Here is a 19,791-nt window from a genome sequence, read left to right on the forward strand (position 1 = left end):
TTTTCAATATTATTTTAATTACTTTTCAACATACAAAAATAAAACTAAGGTACAGGCTGAAAACTTTTTTTTTGTTTGTTTGTTTACATATTAGCAAACAAAAACTAAGTTTTAGATTCTCTTTAGGTAACAGCACTAACAGTATTTACAGATTTCAACTGTCCACACTCCATTTTCTGGTGAGACAACTAAATCTATCTGAACTAAGTGCCTGCTGATTTACATCATTTTGGCCATTTAGAGATCTGAGCATGCATCACTAAGTCCAATTCACACTTTTAAGATTATGACAATGCCAAAGGCAATAATCCATTGACATAAAACTTAGTATCACCAAGTGGCATGTTGGACCCATAATATGCTCCAATTTGCAATACTCCATTGTTCAGAATTCATGTATTTAGAAGTTGTTTTACTGTTATAATTCTGCTTTCAGACTAACATTTATGGAAATCAAGATGATTAGTCTCCTCTCTCCCAAATGAATGACTAGCAAAATTAAAATGCATGAACTCGAATCTTGTTTCATTACAAACTGAGTGATTTAGAGATGCTTCAGATCTACATGTAGAAAACACACACATCACTATAGTATTGCTGCTTTCAATGGTCATACACATGAATGAAAAAAAAGTCTGAAAACAGGAATAAAGACACATATGCAGTACATAAGAATTTGTATCATATGAAGCCGTCTTTACTTATCTCTTGCTTAAACCAGAAGAAAAATAACAAAGAATCCCTAAATCTAATAACCATTACAAAGTGTCAGTAAAAGCTAAAGGCAACACAGAGAAGCTACCATATAACAAATAGATTTGCAGAGTTCCAAATTAACTTCAAGTTTTGCCTTAGATGCAGCTGTGGTGAAAAACACTAGCAAACAAATAACAAGCAACGCAGAGCATGATATATACTGCAGAATTTATCTTTTTAGCAGCAGAGTAAAAACACTCAAAAGGTCAGTTCATTCTAGAATCCAAGCTGTGTGCAGGTTGCTGCTGTTAGCCAGCTGACTAATTTAAAGCTAGATGTATCTATCTGAAATTGCTATCAAAAATTAGCAGGTGACTAATGGGTAGACAGAACCCATATCTCACCAATTTCTCAGGCATTCTTTCGATGTTTCTAGTTTCCAAATGAGATGTCGTCCCCCCCACTTAGTTACAACTCTGAAATCTGGAAAAGTGGTGGTTTTTTTGTTTGTTTTGTTTTTTAACACCATGTTAATATCAATGTTTGTGAGCAAATTTTCATCCCTCATACCTGTGTAAACTTATTGACTTCACTGAATTTATTTGAGTGACAGTCACCTCTATTTTGAGCTTGGATTCCTGTTTCATCCACCAACAGCTGTCTTCGGCTACCTTCCCCTTTTAAAATCCAAAGAAAAATCCTATCTGTTATCCAGAAACACAGTTATGAAATAACTGTGGTCACTAATGGAAGCTTCTGCATATGTGCTTTAAATGCTCTTAGCAAAATGGCACCATATTGTTACTTTTCTGAGCTGACTTATGAGTCACAACATTTTCAATTAAAGGCCGACTCAAATAAAATTACATTTAAAAACAATACAGCTATAATGAATTATGCTGTTCTCAAAATCTTTGCTTAATTTCATCTATTTTATAAAGTGCAAAACCAAACAACCTGACATTGCAGCTCAGCATGCAAACTTATTACAATGAAGACAATGGACTTCCAGTGAAAGATAGACACATTTAATGGGTGGAGCAAGCACGAACACAATTAATTTACACAATCCTGGTGGAGCAAGCACGAACTTCATTACTGTGCTACACTATTGATTTAAAAATGATCTACCCTCTATGGAGACAAGTGTTTTGCAGAACATTAGTTCTCTAGTGGCAGCATTTTAGGAAGAGAAGAACTGTAAACCCCCTAATACAAATACATATAACTTAACAACCCTCACAAATCTGCAAAGTATGTGCAAAGCAAAACTAGAAAATAAAAATTTATAAAGATATGTCTTGGGGTGTGGAGGAAGTGTGTGTATTTGGTGTATTTCCTCCCCCCCCTCCTTTTGGTCTTTAAAACTTTTTTCTAAGGTAACCTTTAATTCACATAGAATATAACATAATATGTTGCATATGGACTTACATGTGATAAATTAGCTAGTAAGGCTGCCATCCTTAATTATCATTTTTTTAAGGTATTTTTTCTTATCTAACTGTGCACAATCCTTTACATATTCTGTAACTGCTATATAGTAAAGCTATGCAATTTTAGAATAACAAAATGCAGGAAATCAAACTAAGTAACTGAAACACAATATGCTACAAGAATTCTGATTTCTCTCAGAGAAGGAGAAACTTAGCTTTTTAAAGATATTATAAATAATATATGTATATTTTCACTTGTATCCACATTTCAAATCAAAATAAGCTACCTGAATAAGACCAGATGATCAACTAAAAATATTCCTTTAATATGTACATGCCAACAGAAACTTCCCTCTAAAATACCTAATTTTATTAGTGAAATGGTGCCAAAGATAACAAGTATACAATCTCTTTGCTTTATGCTACTTACACATTATAAGACAGTTGTTGTTGCAAGACATGATACTTCAGTCTTTCCATAAGCATACAGATTTTTTTTTTTAAATCAGAATAAGCTGTTTACCAGCCAACAGCATATAGCTTAAATATCACAAAAATTACTGTCTATACTTTATATGGTAAAGCACTTTCTAGTCTTAAATGGACACAGTGGCAAGAACATTAAATTCTACAAAAAAATAAGAACAATTAATCAGCTTCACAATCAAATTGGGTTTCATTACCTTAGAAATTGGGCTTATTTCTCATTCCCTTTACTGTGTTTTGATTTTCCTTCCATAAGAATTAACTATGCAAATGAAAAGAAACAGTGGTTTTTTTTGTTTTGTTTCTTGCTTTTAACTGAAAGAAATTCTTCCCATGAATTAAGGCAATATAGTCATTTGATTGTACTAAGTTGTATTAAAAATAATCTACTTGATTAGGTACAAGTTCTAAAGATATGACTTTAAGACATCTCACAATGATGAAACTGATTATATTAGTTTAAATAGCACAAGTCATATTTTGACTTGACAAAAATATTTGCTTTTCATTCTCTTTCTTACGTGCTTTCTCACCAAAGAATGAAAAAAGAAACTACCATACAAATCCTTTGTAAATTAGAACATTTTTTCCCAAATTATTTGTCCCCCCATCAGTATAATTCCTTTGATATCACTCAACAGGTATTAGAGAAAATGATGGAGAGGTAATGATTAAAGCTATCCAAATGTAGATCAAATGTCTAAAGGGCTGTCTGATGCAGGTGATCAAAAAATACTTTGTATTTAGCTGCTACTTTAGTACACTGGTGGTCCCCAAAATTAATCTTTGCTTTCACCTATAAATCTCTTCTAAAAATAAAAAAATAAAAATGGAACTTAAGTATTTTAACAAGTGAATTAAGCAACCATTCTGACAAATCACTTGCAGTCTTGTCTACAGTATGGTGATGGCAAAATAGCAAAAGAGAACATGTAAGATTTAGCTGAAAATGAGTATTATCACATACATATTTCTAGAAAATACCACATTTTAAGAAGGCACTAAAGCTTCTGCTTGTGCTCCCGTTTTTTTTTTTTTTAATAAAAAAAATATTTTCATAGTGGCACCTGTACTATTTGCAACTGAACAGACACTGCAGTATGTCTCAAAACAAAGATCTAATTTCTGATAATATCATACAGGTGTGCTCACTTCTGGAAGGAGCAAAGAAAACAACAAAACCAAACCCCAAACTAACCCAATAAGCTAACCTATTATCTATAATATCACAATATTCCTTTTAAGAACAGGAAAGTAGCATGCACTTCTCAAATACTTTAAAAGAAATATTTGTTTTAGGAATATTAGTAAGAAATTGTTTTAAATAATAAAACCCAAGAAACTCAAGCAATGACCAAATGAAAAACATAGTAGTCAGTGGGCATTTAACATAACCATAAAACTTTGTTTATGCTTAAAAACCCCTTTTTCTATAGTTGCCATTTGTGACAAAAGAAAGCATATATACTTACACACCACTTCCAAGAATAAACAGTACACATTGTTTTTGTGGATTTTTTAACCTATAAGGTAAAACAATACAGAATTCATCAACAAGCAATATTTTAAACAACCTTCAATGCATATCAACTTTTTTTGATAGCACAGGTTTACATCTTTGAGTTTCTATTTATTTGGAATAGCTTACAACAAGACTTAACATAACTCATTTTACAAATAAGTACAGTCATCACAGAAATGCATGTATTTTCAGAGACTAATAGTTCTGATAACATCTGCCTTTTTATGGTATAACTACTGGTCCGTGCTCTCTTGCTTTAGAGTATGACGACAAAAAAGTTATCAAAAGAATTGGAAGAGCTACTAGTACTATCAACATATTCAAGTTGATTGTTTTGACATTTTCTTCCTCATTCTGGGAAATAAAAATATTTGGATTTCATTCCTTAGTTGAGTCAAATGTCCATTCTTTGCTCTAAACCTCTTCCATTTTAATTGAGAGGCTTTCTTCATTTGGTTGACAGTTCCCATTCTGTTGTAATTTGATTTCATCTGACCTTTGTGTATCTCTGTTGTCTACTTCCTTGTCAGTTTCTGAATTTTGATCCTTGTGATCTTTGTCCTACCAAAGACAAAGTTATTTACAAAAAAAAAAATAAAAAAATGCTCATAGCATTAGAGGATATGACAGTATATGACTTCCAACCAACTCTTGGTATTTTGGTTGTCTCAATTTTCACATGCCTATCTTGTGTTGGCAATTTTTAGAACAGATGTATCAACGCATTTTTTTTAAAAGGCTTTCTTTTCAAGTGACTGAAGTTAGGTACTCGTAACAACCTGTCATCCAAGAAATCATTGCTGTAGAGTAATCTGTCTTATCACCAATATTGACATAAAACAGAACAAATAGTATCATGAAATCTATGAGAAACAGCTCCAGAAATTAAGACTTATTCATATTTTCTAAATAAAACAGGATTACGAATTTTCATTCATATTTTTTGTCAGATAACTAATGCATTTTAAGAGACTTCTTGTGTAAGAGAATTACTTAAACATACTGTGGACAATCACCTAAATCAGTTGTTTTATAACAGTTGAATAATCCTGAGTACAAGCTACTTTTTAAAGGCACACTGCTTTTCAAATTCTAAGATTAAACAATTTGAAGATGTTTCTTTTAATCACACCACCTTCTATTTTGCAACAGAAAATCCCATACTATTCTTCCCCAGATCTTCAACTTTACTTCCTGCAGAGTCCAATATGCAACCCACGACCAAAGCAAGCAGGGAGAGGCTGAACTGCAGAGTGAAAATTTATTAAAAATAAAATCTTTTGAGCTTGACAGCCAAGATGTTCCTGAACCCTACTTTTTGACTAAACAATCTGCTTCCTGCTTCCTCATACAGATAGGCAGCCAGCCAACTCCTAACATATAGCACCAAACAGAAAAAAGAGAGAAACCAAAACCAAGCGTTTCCATAGCCTATACATACAAGCTCTTATGGGTCCAGTAAAGTTCAAACACAGAGACTTATCAAACTAGACTACTAGTTGCAGAATGACTTTCATGTCTCCTACTGGCAAAAGCTAAACCCAAGTGTCTCAAGTGGCAATATTTTGGTAAGGAAAAAGGAGAAAATAAAGGAGGGAAATAAAAAAAAAAGAGGGAAGGAATTCCAGTAATCACTCCACTTGCAGCACTCCACTACTTATCATTTGGTCACACAGCTTACCTTCAAAGTAGTGGTGTTTTGGTCAGATTGCTCCTTTCTATCTTTTTCTTTATCACTTTTTTTCTTGGAGGTGGAGCATTCTCTCTCTCTTCTTTCATTATTTGTATCCCTTTCTCTTTTTTTTTCTTTCTTGTTTCTGTTTAAGAAAACTTTTACTCAAATCAGAATTTGATCCAAAAGCAAATGTACTAATAGTTACATCAAGTGTATTGTACGTGTATTTGCAAGTACAAGTATTGTACAAGTGTATTTGCATTGCTGACAGATTAGAAACTCTCTAAAGAATACTGAAGCTCAAATCCTATGAACATTTGTTGTTGTTGTTGTTTTTTTAATTGAAACTGAATCATACTGGCCATAGTCATCTGAGATGACTAGTGCAAAGACAGTAAATCAGTGAGAATACTTCCAAAATTGTATCTGTATCCACATTTGATTGCTCTGTTCATTGAAAAACACTGACCCTTTACTTAGAAAAACGAATGACAAATATTAAAGAGCTCCTTGTATAACAAAAATATAAATAAAATCAGAAGAACCACAAATTGAGTTCAGTTCCTTTCATAATGGTGATATCTATGTCCCATTTAAATTTAACAAAAAATATTACAACTTTTTCCTCCTTTACTGCTTATTAACTTTTATGTTTACATCAAACTGACCTTCTTGGAGAAGGAGTTCGTGAAGACTTTCTTTTTGTTGCTTTGGATGTTTTAGGAGACTTGGAAGGACTTCTACTCTTCCTTTTATGTCTTTCTCTGCAGGACCAAGAAATTCAAGATCAGCAAAGACAACCAAGAATAAACTCAGAAACTGCATAAAAAAAGAAAGCTCTTAAAATGATTTGCCACAACAACTAAGTAAATATCCCTGAGTTTAACATTATATATCACCAACAGTATATGAATTGTACACAGTTTAAAAAAAAAAAGTTTTTCATGTTTCAGTTTGGTGGAAAAGGGGAGAATGGAAGTGGAAAGGAGGGAGAAAAAAAAAAAGTTGCGCCCTTTCAGATTTAAGTTTTGTGTTCATCTTCACATGCTTGTATTCACACCTGATAACAATGGAAGCACAATGAATTCACTAATACTGTATTTAATAAGAGTTTCTCCAGTCAAGAAAAGAATGCAATTGAATGAGGAGCCACAAGACAACAAGATACATAACTTCAGTAATGTGAACTTCAAAACATTACAAGCTCGAGATCACTGGAATTTCAGTTCAACCTGACTCAAATTTAATTCCTGAATATATAAGTTAGCATTCCTATTGGTTTAGAAGCAAACAGTCAGTGTAAAGTGAAGCTCAAGCTGCTGTCAAAATCAAAATGGATAAGTTTATATTTATTATTTATCATTCTATAATGCACCAAAGAGCTCGTAATACTTTGGAAACCAGCTGTTTTATGCAGGTATGGAATTTGCTGAAGTTGCTATTCTGGAATCTGATCTTGAATAGAACACAACATTTAATGGAATGAGCCTTGCTAATACCAGCAGAAATTGCCAGTGGAACATACGGAATCCCACTGCCTTCTTCATGCAAAAAGAAACAAAAATTTAAGAAAAATATCTCTGACAGACAATATTCAATGTCTAAGACTGACTGAAATTCATATTACACAGCCTTCAGATTGGGCAATTACTGGGTTATGAATGAAGATACCACTTCAGCCATCAAGAAATCTCTTATTTGTGCTATTGATGAAGATGTTCAATAATACTGGCCCCAGTATTGATCTCTGGGGTACACCACTACTGATCGTTTTTTCAGCTGGACTTCATGCAGTTTTGAAGAGAGTTGGGGTTTTTTGATTGTTTATTTTTTGTTTAAAGAGAGCAGGTATTACTGACCAGTATTCCAGTGTTATTTAAAAAGGGACAGTGTTTTACTTAAGATTTTGTGTTGACAGCAATGCAACAGGTTATCGGGTCTTGAAGTATCCATTTATATGCTACTAGAAAATAATTGGTTCTGGGAAACAGCTCATGATAAAGGAAACTTCATTAATGAGATAATTCAGAGTGGAAAACAGCATGGAATCTGTGGCATGACTTTATCAGCTGATATATTTGAAAATAAAAATAATTAACTCCTGTTGGATTTATCGTAATGGAGAGACGCACCACCTCTTACTATCTTCCCAACTTGCTGTCTTAAATCAGTGGAGGGAAAATTTCTTTTGCGCATATAGCAGGGAAAACAAAGCCAGTCCTAGGAAAGTTTCAGATGTATTTTTAATTGTTTTGTTTAAATTGTTTCTCAGTACTTCGTTCCAGGAATCAAAAATTCAGCATTGTTTATAATGTGGCATCTTCTGGGCTGAATAAGAACAGCTTGTTCTGCTGCTGTATCATTAAGTGCTAGCTATTGGTTTCTTGGACAGATGGACTCCACTGGGTAACCAGTGAAACAAGGAAATGGAAGGCAGAGGTACTATCTGTCAAATTTACCTTTCCCTCCCATACAGTATTAATTAACCATGCCATCGTGTCACTATTTCCTTTTCCTTTAGTTTTACTTCCCTTCACCAGAAACAGTAAACTTGCTATGCTTGTGAACAGAATAAACCACTCTGTGGTTAGCAATTTATACCTGTTATATGGTTTTAAAAAAAAAGTTTTCATTCCTTATTTGTCAATATTGATGACATTTTTTTTTAAATGTTAAAATGTAAGTAACCAAGCAGAAGCCACAAGATGAACTAGAAAATAATCAAATGTGAGATTCTTTTGTTGCACGTGCATAATAACAGAATATGTTCAGACACGATTTCTCATACCTTCTATTGGTAAGGCAGGATCTGTACTATGTTTTATTGTCACACTTGATCAGATGAATGTGTTGTAAAAATAAATAAGCATACTTCATCAGTGCTCTGTAGTCATGACGATCTCTTCCTTGCTCTTAAGCACATGATGAAAGAAATATAGCTGGAACTTATGCTACTGAAAAAATTTCATTTGAAGGTTAAATATCAGCTACAGGGCTTTTTTTGGTGCAGCAATACTAGCAAAAGAAAGTAGTATATCTTCTTCACAAGTCAAAGTAACATTTAACATTTTGTTGATTTCTGTGAGGTAAAGATGTTTGTGTGCTTTTTGATGGGCTATATTCAATGGCCATGGCAATCTGAGTGCAATGTAACCCAAATTAGATGAGACCTTAGTAATTCCTTATCCACTTATAACACTTGTTGTAGCAAAAAGGAATATTAGTGGTGGTTGAAGGCATCTTACTCAATTTGATTGACTGTCAGCATTAGAAATTGAAGCTTGTATGTTTTCTGATTGATATACTGCATCCCTGGTGTTGTGGTTTTGGATGGGATTTAGTTAATTTTCCGCATAGGGGGCTGGTAAGTGCCATGAGAAAAATAATGCACACCAATGCTTACACTAAGCCAAGGACTTCTTGCCGATAGGATCGTATGAGAAGCTGAGGAGGCTGCGGGTGCATATGAAGCTGGGAGGGGAAAGAGCCAGGACAGGTGACCAAAGGGATATTCCATACCATGTGACATCATGTGGGACAATAAAAACTGGGAGTGTTGGCAGGGGAATGTAGGACTGCTCCTTGGGGAGTGGCTGGGCATTGTTTGGTGAGTAGTGAGCCATTGCATTGTGCATCACACAATTGCATTGAGGAGGAAGCAGGGCAAAAAGTAGGATTGCGACCCTGGACTTCAGGAGAGCAAACTGTCCTCTAGATGAGTGGTCAGTGAGGTGGATGGATTGATTGGATGGATGGATGGATGGACAGACTGGTTGGATGGCAGAGCTCAGAGGGTTGTGCTCAGTGGTGCAGTCTAGTTGGAAGCCTGTAGCTAGTGGTGTCCCCCAGGGGTCAGTACTGGGTCCAGTGTTGTTCAGCTTATTCATCAGTGACCTGGACGATGGAATAGAGTGCACCCTCATCTAGTTCGCTGATGACACAAAGCTGGGAGGAGTGGCTGATACCCCAGAGGGCTGTGCTGCCATTCAGAGGGACCTTGACAGGCTGGAGGGTTGGGGCCGAGAGGAACCTCATGAAGTTCAACAAGGGCAAGTGCAGGGTCCTGCACCTAGGGAGGAATAACCCCAAGCACCAGTACAGGCTGGGGGCTGACCTGCTGGAGAGCAGCTCTGCAGAGAGGGGCCTGGGAGTCCTGGTGGACACCAGGCTGACCATGTGTCAGTAATGTGCCCTTGTGGCCAAGAAGGCCAAGAATATCCTGGGGTGCATTAGGAAGAGTGTTGCCAGCAGGTCAAGGGAGGTGATCCTCCCCCTCTATTCAGTCCTGGTGAGGCCACACCTAGAGTACTGTGTCCAGTTCTGGGTTCCCCAGTACAGGAGGGACGTGGAACTACTGGAGCATGTCCAGAGGAGTGTTACTAAAATGATTAGAGGACTGGAGTGCCTGTCGTACAAGGACAGGCTGAGAGAACTGGGCCTGCTTAGCCTGGAAAAGAGAAGACTGAGGGGAGACCTCATCAATGTGTATAAATACCTGAGGAGATGGTGTCAAGAGGATGGAGCCAGTCTCTTTTCAGTTGTGCCTAGTGAGAGGATGAGATTCTTCACAAGTCAAAGTAACATTTAAGATTTTGTTGATTTCTGTGAGGTAAAGATTTTTGTGTGCTTTTTGATGGGCTACATTCAACAATACTGGCCCCATCATTGCTCCCCTAATGATAATTCTTTCTGATGAAAGAATTATGAATCTATAGAGGAAAAAAAAGAATCTCTCTCTCACCTTTCACCTTCAAAAAGAAAATTGTCCTTGTTTAGTATCATCTGTATAAAAATTTAACTTCATATCAAAATAGAGCTTTGTAGCGAGTACATTAGAAGAGATGCACTAAATTTCACTAGAATTCTCTGCCTCAATATATAGCATTTGATCCTTCCATATTCTTTTAAATAGCAAGATTCTTAAAGGGGAGCGTAATTAACACTAAAATATTAATTTTTAAAATATACTTGGTGGGTTTTCCACCAGTACTCTTATATAAGCTATACATTTTCAAGATCCTGAATCTTTTCTCTACATTTATTTAATTCAATGCTCCTGAGGTATACAGGCAGAAAATCTTACATTTTCAAAGCTGGCAGAACTCTGTACAAATCTTCAACCCATGAAATACTGTTAAAAATTAAATTAAAATAGGAATCTGCATTTGCTCAAAGAAACCACAATATTTTGCTCATAAACCTCCCAAAACAGCATGGACACTTCATCCAAGTCAAACAGAACGTTCAGAAACCATTACAGCCTTTTCTGTGTTATATGTATCACAAACTCCTAAACTTTGATGGCTATGTGTTGTGGTTTAGCCCGGCTGGCAGTCAAACACCACACAGCCGTTCGCTCACCCTCCCCCCTCCCTCTCCGGGATGGGGGAGAGAAACGGGAAAGTGAAGTCTGTGAGTTGAGATAAAGACAGTTTATTAAGACAGGGAAAAGAATAACAACAATAATAATAATAATAATAGTATCAATAGTAATAATGTGTATGAAATAAGTGATGCACAATGCAATTGCTTACCACCCGTTGACCGATGCCCAGCCTATCCCCGAGCAGCCGGCCCCCCCCTCCACCCCGGCTAGCCACCCCTATATATTGTTCAGCATGACGTCAGATGGTATGGAATACCCCTTTGGCCAGTTTGGGTCAGCTGTCCTGGGTCTGTCCCCTCCCAGCTCCTGCTGCATCCCTAGCCTGCCCGCTGGCAGGACAGAGCGAGAAGCTGAAAAGTCCTTGGCTTGGTGTAAGCACTGCTCTACAACAATTAAAACATCAGCATGTTATCAGCGCTCTTCTCATTCTAATACAAAACATAGCACCCTGCCAGCTACTAGGAGGAAAATTAACTCTGTCCTACCTGAAACCAGGACACTATGGGAACTTTGCTTTTGTCCAGTGATTATGTGTAGAAGTTTTCCACAATTCATCCAGAATTACATTCCCTCAAGGTAACAGATGAAATTCTGTATCTAAATTTGACATATGATATTACCGAACTACGGAATTGTTGAGGTATTCGGAAAAGATTTTCTCCACATAAGCTTCTGAACCTAAGTTAGATTCAACACTTTAGAATACGCCTGAGTTAGCCCACTTACAGAACTTATAATCAATCTCACAGCCTCCTTTTACTATACTGAACATTTTCATATTTCCATCCAGTTTATCCTCCTTCAGAGGCAAAAACAACAGCTAGATTAACCTTGAATGCTTTCTTGTTTACTCTAAGTATGGTTAAGGAACGTTACTTTTTACTTGTACCTGGCCATCTAACTAGCTCTATTGGGTTTACATGACAAGGTTTTTGTGGGGGGGCTACAGGGGTGGGCACACTCTTCCAACACAGGTCCCCCATGGGCAGCAGCTCCTGCCAGATCACCTGCTCCCACGTGGGCTCTGCTCCACAGGCTAGAGGTCTGGCCTGGAGTCTGCTCCTGCAGGGGGCTCTCCATAGTCCACGGCCTCCTTCAGGTCAGATCCACCTGCTCCACCATGGGTTCCTCCATGTGCTGTAGTGTGGAGATCTGCTCCACCATGTGTCCTGGTTTCGGCTAGGATAGAGCTAATTTTCCTCCTAGTAGCTGGTAGGGTGCTGTGTTTGGGATTTAGGATGAGAATAATGGTGATATCACACTGATGTTTTAATTGTTGCAGAGCAGTGCTTACACCAAGCCAAGGACTTTTCAGCTTCTCGCTCTGTCCTGCCAGCAGGCAGGCTAGGGGTGCAGCAGGAGCTGGGAGGGGACAGACCCAGGACAGCTGACCCAAACTGGCCAAAGGGGTATTCCATACCATCTGATGTCATGCTGAACAATTAATATGGGGGGGGGCTAGCCGGGGTGGGGGGCCGGCTGCTCGGGGATAGGCTGGGCATCGGTCAGCGGGTGGTGAGCAATTGCATTGTGCATCACTTGTTTGTACGCATTATTATTAGTAGTACTATTATCATTATTATTATTATTTTCTGTCCTAATAAACTGTCTTTATCTCAACCCACAGGCTTCACTTTCCCGTTTCTCTCCCCCATCCCAGAGAGGGAGGGGGGAGGGTGAGCGAACGGCTGTGTGGTGTTTAGCTGCTGGCCGGGTTAAACCACAACACCGTGGTACACCATGGGCTGCAGGGGGACAACCTGCTCCACCATGATCCTCTCCACAGGCTGCAGGAGAGATTTGTGCTCTGTGAATTTGTGCTCTGGCACCTGGAGCACCTCCTCCCCCTCCTTCTTCACTGACCTTGGTGTCTACAGGGCTGTTTCTCACTCCTCGCTCTCCCAGCTACTGTTTTTTTTTTTTTCTCCCCTTTCTTAAATATGCTCTCACAGAGGTACAAACAACATTGCTTATTGGCTCGGCTCTGGCCAGCAGAGGGTCCATTTGGAGATGGCTGAAACTGGCCCTTATCTAACACGGGGCAGCTTCTGGTCTCTTCTCATAGAGGCCACCCCTGCAATCCCCCCACTACCAAAACCTTGCCACGTAAACACAATACATTAGCTCAACAACATATCCTTATCTTTCAACTGAGATATATATTTTTTGAATGGATAGCCAGGCAAGTGACATACTTGTTTCCTGCTGTTCAACCATACAGCCAAGAAAATTCATTGCTTGCCTGCCATCCCTAAGATGGTCTAGTGGCAAATACTACCACCCAACTGTTTGTAAGCTCAACAGATTGCTCAACAGACCAACACTGCACAGTATGTAAGCAAGCAAGGAACAATGTAATGATGATTAACTTTAATCAGGACAAAGATAACATGCGATGACCCTCTATCAAAACTTCTGGATGGCTCCAACACAGAGAAACAGCACAAGAACCATCTACTTACTATATTCAAGGACTATACTACACAGTTAAGTGTAAGGCAAGCACCAGCAGACCAACAGTAAACTATGTTCTGTCAAGTAACATACAGAGCTCTTTGTAATAGATTTTACTTTATACTAAGATCTACAAACAGCGAGAATACAAACTGAATTAGTGAGATGATATTGATACATAAACATTAGAATGTGTGTATTTCACGGTGCCTAACTGTACCGACAAGTCCAAAAGAGCATGAAAAAAGTTTAAACAAACCTGCTGGAGCTGCGAGATCTTCTTGAAGAGCTGTAGCTTCTTGGGGGTGTTCTGGATCGCTTCTCTTTCTTTCTTTTATCATCTCTTCCTTTTTGTTGCTCCTTCAACTTATCCCCATCTTTTTCCTTTTCTTTGTCTCTATCTTTCTCTTTGTCCCCTCCTTTGTCCTTATCTCCCTCCTTGTCCTTCACCTTCTCTCTGTCTTTTACCCCCCCTTCCTCAATATCTTCTTTTTCCTTGTTCTGGTGTACTTCTTCCCCGTCTTTTTCCTTCTCCTTATCTTTCTCCTTTTCCTTGTCCCTGTCCCTATCTTTGTCCTTGTCCTTGTCTCCAACACTCTCTCGATCTTTGTTTCGCTCTCCATCTCTCTCTTTCTCCTTTTCTTTGGTCTTTTCTTTTTCCTTGACCTTTTCTTTGTCTCTCTTATTTTCCCTGTGAAAAGCCAAACACAAATCCATTAATTAATCTTTGAACTTTCTAATAAAAAATACAAGCAACTCTTCAGCATATATTAATTACTCAAGAGAAAATATGTCTCTGTTTAAAATTTTTGAATAATTATTAATTTTCATTTTCCACCTGTTTACCATGAGAGAGTGGCTATAACAGCTAGGAAAAGTTTGGAAACCAAACAGGGGGGAGGGGGGGAAAGGAGGCAAAAATCAAATCAAACTGTGATCTTCAGATTGATGTTACTATACTTTAAGAGAATAAGTTTCTTCACCTCACAGTTACATTACTATACGTACGTAGATTTTCAGCATTTTCTCAGGAGTGCAACAAAGCATACAACTTGTAAATCCATTCTTTACTAAAATTGTGAAATATGTCAAATATGTGAAAATGTAAAATAGACTGCAGATTAACCACCCCCACATGAATAATGATAGCTGACTGGACAGAAGTCTTTATTCTAGTGTTCTCTCACACACACATCCTGGAACTGCTTGATAGTCCAACATCAATGAATATACAGAAAGAAAAATACAAGGATAAAATTTCACCAAACAAATACTCTCAAAAGGCAAATGTAAGGTCTAAACTCAATCAAGACAATTCAATCATCTGTAATGTCATTAGGAATTCAAAAACAATTGAAGCATAAGAAAATCCAGTAGGATGGTAAAAACAGAAGGAAGGATAACAGAACAAGTCACCTTCTCTAGGACAGATAGAATGATACCTGTTCATAAAAAGAAAAACAGCAAGAAGAAAAAAAAGGATGTTCTAGTTGTTGAGACAAATAAAAAAATGATTAGATTACAGCTTTGGCTGGAAGAGTACATTTTTATATAGGATTATTTGAAAGCATGAGACTCCAAACCATCTTTCCTTTCTTAGCAGACATGAGTTGCCTCAAGGACATATGAAAATGAACAATTGTTCAGAGAGAAACAGGAGAAAGTACAATAGGAGGACTTAATTAACAGGCAGTTTCAAATCCAGGAGAACTAGACTGAAAAAGAGTTGTGTCTATTGGTAATGGTACCTATTCTAGGATTCTCAAAGAGACTCCTTCAGACATGAAAGGCCCTAAGCACAACCCACACTTTCATTCATTGGAACAAGTGTTTGACTGTATCTTTTTTTCAACTTGAATAGTAGGCCATTTTATGTTCTATAACCTTATGACTTTGGTTCCTATCAGGTTTTGGCAAATATCTCTTTAGGTATCTCACAGAAGGAATGTAAGATCATAAAGATGAAACAGCACACAATCCCTGCAATAGCAAGGGGTCTCACAGCGCCCCAAGAAAAGCCTTCCAGTTATTTATTGCAGAGATTTCATTGGACTTCCCCCTTCCAGTGATTAGATCTCTCAAGAAGCTCCATCAGACGAGCAATTGAGAGTCAAAAGGATTCTGTCATCCATCAAAGCCCAGCTATGTAGCCTACTCCTAAGTGTTCCCACTGATGTCGGCAGATCTGCAGTTCTCTTTCCCAGAAGAAAAAAACAAAAACAAACAAAAAAAACCTGCACAACCTAAGTATGAAGGTCCCTTTAAATGAGTTAGGGGCATTACAGAGATGAATCAGAAAAAGAACGTACCAAGTCTTCTATTCCTGAAGCTACTTTTATAGGCACTTCAGTTTTGTGAATATTCACTATTTCATCCTCAGAAAATTATATTATCATCTGTTGGTTAAAGTCTGGCAGTTAATTAAAGTTACCTTTTTTTGGTGAGCTTAAACATTGGTATAAATGTAGAATAGAATTTGGTATCAAAGTTTAGGTACCTCAGTATAAAAAATTACTTTCTATTCTTTTCTCCTATCGTAGGGGATGGGACAAGCCTAGGAACAGAATAAAGCATTTAGAGATTCCATCCTTTACCCATCACCTAAAACGCTGGTTAGATTCCCCCCCCCCCCCCCAAAGAAAACAACAAAACTTTGTACTGTGTGCTAAGATGAACAGTATAAGATGAACAGTATCACTTCTCAGGAATGGAAACTCACCGAGAACGAGAGCGACTACTTGATTTCTGCCTTTCCCTAGATCTAGACCGTTTTGTCAGGGGACTTCTGGATTTGCATCTGTCCTTGTGTCTTGAGATTGATCTGTTACCAGATCTACTTCTATATGAACAACACCAGAAGAAAAATACTTTAATACCGAAATTTCAGAAAAATTAGGTCAGCCAAGATATAGGGGGGGAACAACACGCAAATCTCGCCTCACTACAGAAAAGTATATAATTACATCTCAGTAATATACTGCCTACCAACATTTTTGCAAATATGTATACTTTAAGTTTCACCAGTTGCACATGTTCTCTTTTGAAACAATACACCATTTAAGTAATGCTCATATTTTATTATGACCTCCACAAATATTCTGGAAAATATCAATTATCATCATACTAGGATAGCTTTCCTTAATAAATTACAGTGCATAAAATCTACTATAAACAATTTCAAGCAGCACGTAAAAATAGTTAGTTGCATTTTTCTTCTTCTCCAGGCCCAGTCACTTATTGTAGTCTTGGTCACTGAAGAAAGATAGCATTAACTGGCCTCTTTTTGCTTGGTTCTCCAGCCTTACAATTTAAGTGAACAAAAAATAAAAAATAAAAACAAACAAAACACTACCTGTGGTTCAGCATTTAGTCAAGTTACTTTCTCAGTTGAAAGTATTTGTAAGCATTTGCTACATGATAAATAAGGAATGCAAATAATGTGCAAATACTCCAATAGAAATACGTTTAAAGTCTTCTGATATACATATATAGTATAGTCTCAGAGTTGATGAAGAAAACAACTTAAAAATTACTATACTCTTCCCCCCCCAAAAAAAAATATTCCCTATTTTTATAAGATCATAGTCCCTAGGAAAATGAATCTTCAAATTCAGCTTTTTATTTCAAGTTTCACAAAACACATCATTGGATACTTTGCCTGAGAGGTTAAGGTACCTTGAAGTTAAACTTACCAAAGACAGAAATGCCATGTATATTACTCAATTAATCCTGAAGAACAGAAAGATACAAAAAATACCAGCTCCACCTTTCTTCTGCAGCTCAAGACACAAAGAGTAAAAATATACCAAGAGGATAGGAGAGGTAACCACTTTATACCTACAGCTTTGCTCCACATATCAGTTTAGAAAAACTAATTAGAGGGCAAATTACTTACAATTTAGTCAAGGCCTTTAATAAAATTTATATCATAGTGATGAAATGGATTTAGGGGTTTTATAAAACACTAAAAGAGAAAAGTGGTCAGCATAGTTTATTCTTACAGATGAAACTGCTTCAACAGCCCAGAGGCTCTTTTTTCAGCATGTACTCAAAACTGACAGTAACAGTGGTAAATCATTAAAACAAAACATAACTATCAACAGATGTTTAAAACACAGGTTTTCTGCAAGTGAAAAAATGCAAATTTATCTTCTAAAACTCAATTTGGTTTGTGTGGATACAAAATACCACAGATTACTGGAATGTTACACAAAGATTATTGTTCAGTTGTATCCTGAGTTACAGAAACAACAGAGAAGCATACAATAAGGAAGCCTGCAAATGATTCTTCTTGCATTAAAAAGGTACCCAATGGTTTAATGTTATTAGATAGCAAGATACTGCAGTACATGTTATTAAAAAAACGAAGCCTGTACTTAGATCACATTTCTTTGGTTGTATAACTTATGTGGTATGCCCCTCTGACTAGCTTTTCTGTATATAAAAGAATTCTAGTTGCCCTGTTAAAAGACAATGCATGAAAGGATGCAACAGAGCTGTTGGTGCAACACTGACACCTTTTTAAAGTTTAAGCTATCAAATGCATTGAGTTTCTCCCCGCTCCCCAGAATGAGAGAAAAAAAAATTACAGAAAAATGGAGAAAAGTTTACAGGAAAAAAAAACAACTTACAGAAAAGTGATTTACATTGAGACTGTAAATGCTCAGAAGACATTCTTGACATTGGAAGAATACGAACCATTTCAGAAAGTGTCACACGCTAGACTGTCTCATTCTTCGAAAAAACGTTAATGGATAAACATTAAGGGTTATCTAGTAATTTAATTTCTTCCCATATTCCAAAGACTGTTTCAGAAGTTAACAATTTTAGCAAACACTCTGAAGAATGAAAAACTGCCCCTAAAACCTTTTTCTTCTGACTTTTAAAAATTTAACTTTACATTTTAAGTACAGTAAACAGAAACACTGCATTTGTTAACTAGATGTTTAGAAGTTCAGGACAGCAGGAACTTTCTACTAGCAAAACCAGACAGCCTATCAGAGTTGAGGGTGTTAACAGTAAACTAAATGTTCCATCCACAAAATACAGATAACTATTTTAAAAATACATAGGTCAAAAAATGAAATACGGTTTTCATGACACAAAAGTACCTTCTAGTGTGTTTTAACTGAAAGCAATCCTGAAAACGTTTAGCATTTAGAGGGAAAGAGTATCTGTTCAGAGATAAAGATTACAGTTACTCTGATCTGGTTAGTAAAAGTTACTTATCTTCCCTACAGTGATACTTGTTTCATAACTCAATAAGAAATCTCAGTAACCACCATCACTCAAGAAAAACAGTATGATCTCAGTCCAAAATAAAAGACATACCTACCTGTGCTTTGAATGTGATCTTTTCCTTCTAGATTGGGATTTTGAGCTAGACCTGGATTCTGAACGAGAATGGGAACGAGATCGACCGCCTTTTCTTTCACTGCTCTTTCCAGACTCTGAGAGGAAAAAAACCACTTTGCAGTGTAAGCTCAGAACATTTAAAGATCCCAGTTAACAGTCTGGCATAAGTGGAATGTACCACATATAGTGCAAGGGGCCTACTCTTTGCACATCTTCCTTCTTTGCAAATATCCTTCAGAAACATCCAAGAAAGTCATTGCATATACTCGTTGAGTGCAGCCATCCTGCAGCAGTACACATAAACCAGATAATTATAAAAAGCTAGCTCTATGAGGAAGGGGATTTATGTTGCTGCCACAACGCACAAGATTACAGCAACATATTCTCCTCCTAGTGTATTATTTAATACAGCTACTATATTTTATTTTTTAAATAACCTGAGAAGAATAAATTTAGAGGGCATAATTATTGTTTACATTTTATGCTCATTTTCAAAATTAGGACTTTCTATACTTTTTTGATATTTTAACCATTGTAAAAATATTGAAGTTTTATTCCTCAAACATTATTTGGAGGAGGAAGAGATGGAGAGAAGGGGGGGTGAAAAGTTTGATCCAAAGGCCAGGAAGTCAATGGAAAGCTTACCAGTGACCTCAGAAGACTTTGGTTCAGACTCTAAAAGATTGTTATTCTGCTGCTTAACATTAAGGAAACGTTAGAGCTATTTTCTTCCAACCATAAAAAAAAAAAACAATGGGGGAAAAAAATAAAATTAAGCCCACCA

At 36.8% G+C, this 19,791-nt stretch overlaps 1 protein-coding gene across 2 annotated transcripts in view; it reads right to left on the bottom strand.

The window, feature by feature from the left end:
* The window catches only part of LOC121062918 (splicing regulatory glutamine/lysine-rich protein 1-like), a 50,509-nt gene continuing 30,718 nt past the window's right edge, over positions 1-19,791 (bottom strand). For both annotated transcript variants that reach the window (XM_040543217.1, XM_040543219.1), the window contains 6 exons: positions 18,988-19,102; positions 16,372-16,491; positions 13,912-14,343; positions 6,481-6,576; positions 5,819-5,954; positions 1-4,698 (listed from right to left, as the gene is read on the bottom strand). In XM_040543217.1, the coding sequence (XP_040399151.1) occupies positions 4,552-4,698; positions 5,819-5,954; positions 6,481-6,576; positions 13,912-14,343; positions 16,372-16,491; positions 18,988-19,102 (1,046 nt within the window). In that variant the 3' untranslated portion in view covers positions 1-4,551. The remainder of the gene's footprint in view (positions 4,699-5,818; positions 5,955-6,480; positions 6,577-13,911; positions 14,344-16,371; positions 16,492-18,987; positions 19,103-19,791) is intronic.

Source organism: Cygnus olor, assembly GCF_009769625.2.
Source record: "Cygnus olor isolate bCygOlo1 chromosome W unlocalized genomic scaffold, bCygOlo1.pri.v2 SUPER_W2, whole genome shotgun sequence".
Lineage (NCBI taxonomy): Eukaryota > Metazoa > Chordata > Aves > Anseriformes > Anatidae > Cygnus > Cygnus olor.